The sequence below is a fragment of the Somniosus microcephalus genome, chromosome 3 (genome assembly GCF_052327205.1).
Source record: "Somniosus microcephalus isolate GS21.2 chromosome 3, FLI_Smic_1.0, whole genome shotgun sequence".
In the NCBI taxonomy this organism is placed as follows: domain Eukaryota; kingdom Metazoa; phylum Chordata; class Chondrichthyes; order Squaliformes; family Somniosidae; genus Somniosus; species Somniosus microcephalus.
The window spans coordinates 155,399,700-155,405,699 of NC_140989.1; the positions used below are offsets into that span (position 1 = coordinate 155,399,700).

Here is a 6,000-nt window from a genome sequence, read left to right on the forward strand (position 1 = left end):
TGAAAAAAAATGAAAGAAATACAAAAAAAACACTATACATATGACTATGCTAGCATGTGCTTTTTTGGGCAAAATTCCCAAGCTAAACTTCCTGTGGAAAATTTCCGGAAACTTTCCACCCCTATTTCACACTCATTAATGTAGATTGTAAATAGTTGGGGCCCCAGCACCGATCCTTGTGGCATCTCACTAGTTACCGATTGCCAACCCAAAAATGACCCATTTATCCCAACTCTCTGCTTTCTGTTAGTTAGCCAATTCTCTATCCATGCTAATATATTTCATGAGCTCTTATCTTATGCAGTAACCTTTTACGTGGCACCTTATCGAATGCCTTCTAGAAATCCAAATACACCACATCCAGTGGCTCACCCTTGTCCGCCCTGCTTGTTACATCCGCAAAGAACTCCAGCAAATTTGTTAAACATGATTTCCCTTTCCTAAAACCATGCTGACTCTGTTTGACTGCAGTATGTTTTTCTAAATGCCCTGCTACTGCTTCCTTAATGAAGGACTCCAGCATTTTCCCAACGACAGATGTTAGGCTAACTGGTCTATAGTTTCCTGCTTTGTGTCTCCCTCCTTTCTTAAATAGGGGTGTTACATTAGCAGTTTTCCAATCCGCTGGGACCTCTCCAGAGTCCAGGGAATTTTGGTATATTGCAACCAATGCATCCACGATCTCTGCAGCCACTTCTTTTAAGACCCTGGGATGCAGGCCATCTGGTCCAGGGGACTTGTCTTTTAGTCCCATTATTTTACCAAGTACTATTTCCTTAGTGATAGTGATTGTCTTTAGTTCTCCACTCCGTGGCCCCTTGATTAACCATTATTGGGATGTTGTTAGTGTCTTCTACAGTAAAGACATGCAAAATATTTGTTCAGAGTCTCTGCCAATTTCCCGTTCCCCATTACAGGTCCACAACCCCTTATCCGCAATTCCGAAATTCGAAAAGCTCTGAAAACCGAGTTTTTTCGTGGAGCGTCACTTGTGTGCACGACATGACCCAAGTGGTGCCAAACATGACCCGACACAGCTGATGCTTGACCCACACAGGTGTGAGGAGTCAGTTGTGTCTCAGCGCTGCTACCAGTCACACGTGCGTCTGCTGCTCTGATATTTTTTTGTTATTTTGTGATTTTGAGTTTAATTTCACTGAAAATGTCAAAAAGAACTGCAGATACCCCTACCGTTCTGAAATCCGAAAAATTCCGAATTCCGAAACACATCTGGCCCCAGGGGTTCCGGATAAGGGATTAATAACCTGTATTAATTCCCCAGCCTCCTCACAACTTACTTTCCCACATGGCTTTGTATCTTCACCAAACTTAGATACATTACACTCGGTCCCCTCATCTAAATCATTGATATAGATTGTAAATAGCAGGAGGCCCTAACACTGGTCCTTCTGGTACCCAGCTAGTTATAGCCTGCCAACCCAAAAATTACCCATTTATTCCTAGTCTCTATTTTCTGTCCATTAACTAATCCTCAATCCATGCTAATATATTACCCCCAATCCCATGAGCCCTAATTTTGTGTAATGACCTATTGTGTGGCACCTTATCGAATCCTTTTTGAAAATCCAACAGCACTACATCCACTGGTTCCCCTTATCTACCCTGCTAGTTTCAACCTCAAAAAAAAGATTTATCAAACACAGTATCACTTTCATAAATGCATGTTGACTATGTGCAATCATATCATGATTTTCTAAGTGCCCCATTACCACATCCCTAATAATAGATTCTAGTATTTTCCCTACTACTGATATCAGGCTAACTGGTCTATAGTTCCCTGTTTCCTCTGTCCCTCCTTTCTTGAATAGCGGAGTTATATTTGTTACCTTCCAATCCGCAGGGACCATTCTAGAATCCAGGGAGTTCTGGAAGATCAAAACCAAAGCATTCACTATCTCTGTAGCCACCTCTTTCAAAACCCTAGGATGTAGGCCATCGGGTCCAGGGGATTTAATTGGCTTTCAGTCCCATTAATTTCTCCAGTACTATTTCCTTACTAATTCTAATTTCTTTTAAGTTCCTCAATCTCACTAGACACTTGGTTCCCCGCTATTTCTGGAATGTTTTTGGCCCAGAAATTCAGGTCCCCATGCGTGAGTACACGCTGAATACTCACGCGTAGGCCCAACGAAAGCGCCGGTTTTGTGCATGCACTGCGCATGCGCGGGAAACCGGAACTTCCGTTCCCTCGAAAGAAGGGGTTGACAGGTGGAACGCGTGCGCCAGAGAGGCAGCGCGTGCGCATCGAACTTACGTTTGTTTTGCAGGTTTCTCCAGGAGAGTAAATCTCCAGCAGTTACACTTTTAAAAAGCAGGCACAAGGCCTGCTTTTAACAAGGTAAGTGGTGAATTAATTAAAATAAAACATTTTTTCCACAGGTTTATAATTTTTAAATAATTTAAAGAAGGGCAAGTTTATTTTTAGCCCCGTTAGAAAATATAATTAATTTTTTCAAAATTTTAAATTATTGTTTAAAATAGTTATGTCATGTAATTTATAGTTATTTTTTTTTAAATGTGATTTAAAAAAAAAATTATTTGAAGTTTTAGTGATGTTTTGGGGCTTTTAGTACAGGTAGACTATCCTTTATCCGAAAACCTCGGGACCAGCCGTGTTTCGGTTTTCGGAAAATTTCGGATTTCGGAAGGTGGGTCGGCGGGGGTGGTCGGGGTCGGCGGGGGGGTGGGGGTCGGCGTCGGTCCGCGGGGGGGTCGGGGTCGGCGGGGGTGTCCGCAGTCGTGGCTTGTCCGTCGCTGCTAGCCTGGAATGCAATGAAGTTCCGCATTTCCACCAACAGGTCGTCATGCTCGGTCGGAACAGGGGCCGGCACCGCCGCGGGCTCAGAGCTCTCGTTGCTTTCGAGCCTTTGGAAGAGAGTCAGGTGGTTCCGCAGGGGTTCGTGCGCACGACTTACGCTGACCCTCTGCTCAGCGCAAGTCGGCGGGGGGTCGGGGTCGGTGGGGGTCCGCGCGCCCGACTTACGCTGACCCTCTGCTCAGCGTAAGTCGTGCGCCACTCTGGTCATGTCGTGCGCACGACTTACGCTGACCGAAAAAACCTTCGGTTTTTTTTAAAGAGGGTTTCAGAAGTTCGGATAAAGGGTAGTCTACCTGTATTTATAAGTTTGACAGCGCTTCCTGTCAAATTTATGAATGAAGCATTCCCTGCTACCATTGGCTCCCCATGGACCACTTGATCCCAGGGGACGCTTCGAACTAACTGCGCCCCTGGGATACGCAAGCACTGCGCGCCGGCAGTTGGAGGCGGCCCAGGATCGGAATTCCACAGGGGCCCACAGCTCAACGGCCGGCGCGCTAGGTAAGTGCTGGTTGGAGGCTTGCACCCGCGGGAAGCCTCCGATCCAAATTTCTGGGCCTTTATGTCTTCGTCCATGAAAATAGATTTTTAAAAGTTTTTGTTTAATGTCTCAGCAATTTCCTTATTCCCCATTATAATTTCTCTTCTCTCCACCTGTAAGGGACCCACGTTTACTTTCGCTAATCTCGTCCTTTTTACATACCTGCAGAAGTTTTTACAATCTTTTCATGTCTCTTGCTAGTTTACTCTCATTCTATTTTCTCCCTCTATCAATTTCTTGGTCCTCCTTTGCTGAATTCTAAAATCCTCCCAATGCTCAGGCTTACTACTCTTTTTGGCAACATTATAAGCCTCTTCCTTTAATCTAATGTTAAAATTCTCATGCTTGCCACGGTTGGTCCAATTTTCCAGTGAGGTTTTTATTCTGTAAGGGAATGCATATTCATTGCAAATTATAAATTGTTTCTTTAAATATTTGCCATTGCTTATGTACCATCATATCTTCTAAAATCTAGTTTCCCAATCTTCCTTAACCAACTCCCCCCTCATACTTTGTTCAGAATTAAGCCATCCCAGGAAAGAATTTAAAAAGTAATTGGGCCCATCGTGTATGTGCTAGATCTTTGCTAAAACAATCCAACACTAATCCCACTGCCCTGCTCTCTCCGTATATCTTCTGCTTTAAATATTTATCTTAACTTTTCTTCAAAAGATGCAATAGACTGTCTTAATTATTTCCTGTGGCAAATAGTCTGCCATGTAAAGAAGTTTCACTTAACCTCTCTCCTCTATTAGTAATCTAAGGCCAATAGCTGTAAAGTACCAAATCCAGTCAACCCCACTCGAGTTATATTGCAGACTGTGATTCACTGCATTCCTACCAGCCGTGCATACACAGATGCTGAGCTCCCGGATGCTGACGTATTTACATTTTCTTTCACAAAAATAAAACCCTCTTAAGTTTCTAACGTGAACTAACAGACCTCTGAATAAAACCGAGGGGGCAGAGAAGGGCACAAACTGCACCGTGATAAGGTTGTTCCGCGACACGACAGCAAATAACTCAGAATACGCGAGTTTTCAATTTAAACATCAGTTCGTCCAAAAACCTAAACTACATTAGGAAGATTGACTTAAAGAGGACACACGGTAAACGTTTCATTATAAGTGCGCCTTGCGAACGAAAATTCAATAAAAACATGTTACGAAATTAGAGCCACTCACTTCCGCTTTGTCACGTGACTCGCCTGCTGTTTTATTTATTTTTATTAAATAAAATCTAAATACAAACCGCTTGAAAATTTAAGATTTATCGCTTCCCACACCGAGCTAGGAGACAAAACATTTGGCCGAAAAGCGGCCAGCAGCGAGGCCGAAGCGGCAGGAGTGGGAGAATGAGCTGCTGGCCGGCTCCAGGCCTAGTCGCACAAACAAGGCCCCGCATAACACGCACCTTCTCCTCCACGCAGTGCACCACGATGGACGGATACTTCCGACTCAACCAGCGGAAAAACGCCGGCACTCCCATCTTGTGTGATTTCAGTCAGATCGAAGCTGAACTGGTTCGGATTGCTGCTGTTTTCTACTTTGCTGCTGATACAGGCCTCACTCCCTCGCACCGCCGGGCAGACCAGGGCCGCACGGAACTCTGGGCCAGCAACCCGCCCTCCGCGCCAGCCTGGCTCGGCCAATGGGGAGGCGAGCGGGCCCCGCGCACCGCGGCCCCGGCAGCAGGCGAACGGGATTCGCGCTCTCAGCTGCAGCCTGTGCAGTCAGTCAAGCTCTCCAAAGCCCACTGGGCGATCATGGCATCATCGTTTCAATGCCAATTCTACCACTTTTTTTTTGCTGTTTAAAAAGTCATCGATAACCATATTAATGCATTCCACACACAAATAAGGAACACAGTACTTCCTCAGCTTTATAAATAGGGCGCAGAAGCAAGGAAGTTGTGTTGAACCTTTATGTTAAAAAACATTGGTCATGGGGTATTGTGGCCAATTCTGGGCACCACACCTTAAAAAGCATATCAATGCCTTAAGAACCGGTGCAGAAGAGATTTACGAGAATGGTACCAGGGATGAAAGACTTCAATTACACATGGAGGCAGAGGGCTTGGCTGAGGTACGAAATGAGTACTTTGCATCTGTCTTTACCAAGGAAGAAGATGCTGCCAAAGTCATACTGAAAGAGGAGATAGTTGAGATACTGGATGGGATAAAAATTGATAAAGAGGAGGTACTAGAAAGGCTGGCTGTATTAAAGTAGATAAATCACCAGGACCAGATGGGATGCATCCTAGGATGCTGAGGGAGGTAAGGGTGGAAATCTTCCAATCCTCCTTAGATACGGGGGTGGTGCCAGAGGACTGGAGAATTGCAAATGTTACACCCTTGTTCAAAAAAGGGTGTAAGGATAAACCCAGCAACTACAGGCCAGTCAGTTTAACCTCGGTAGTGGGGAAGCTCTTAGAAACAATAATCCAGGGCAAAATTAACAGTCACTTGGACAAGTGTGGATTAATAAGGAAAGCTAGCCTGGCTTTGTTAAAGGCAAATCGTATTTAACTAACTAGATTGAGTTTTTTGACGAGGTAACAGAGAGGGTTGATGAGGGAATGCGGTTGATGTGTATATGGACTTCCAAAAGGCGTTTGATAA

At 44.6% G+C, this 6,000-nt stretch overlaps 1 protein-coding gene across 2 annotated transcripts in view; it reads right to left on the minus strand.

The window, feature by feature from the left end:
• The window catches only part of xrn2 (5'-3' exoribonuclease 2), a 93,295-nt gene extending 88,259 nt beyond the window's left edge, over positions 1–5,036 (minus strand). Inside the window, exon 1 of one of the 2 annotated variants that reach the window (XM_085981764.1) lies at positions 4,794–5,036. In XM_085981764.1, the coding sequence (XP_085837890.1) occupies positions 4,794–4,868 (75 nt within the window). In that variant the 5' untranslated portion in view covers positions 4,869–5,036. The remainder of the gene's footprint in view (positions 1–4,793) is intronic. The other variant, XM_085981762.1, reaches the window with a different exon arrangement.
• Positions 5,037–6,000: the final 964 nt, after the last annotated feature.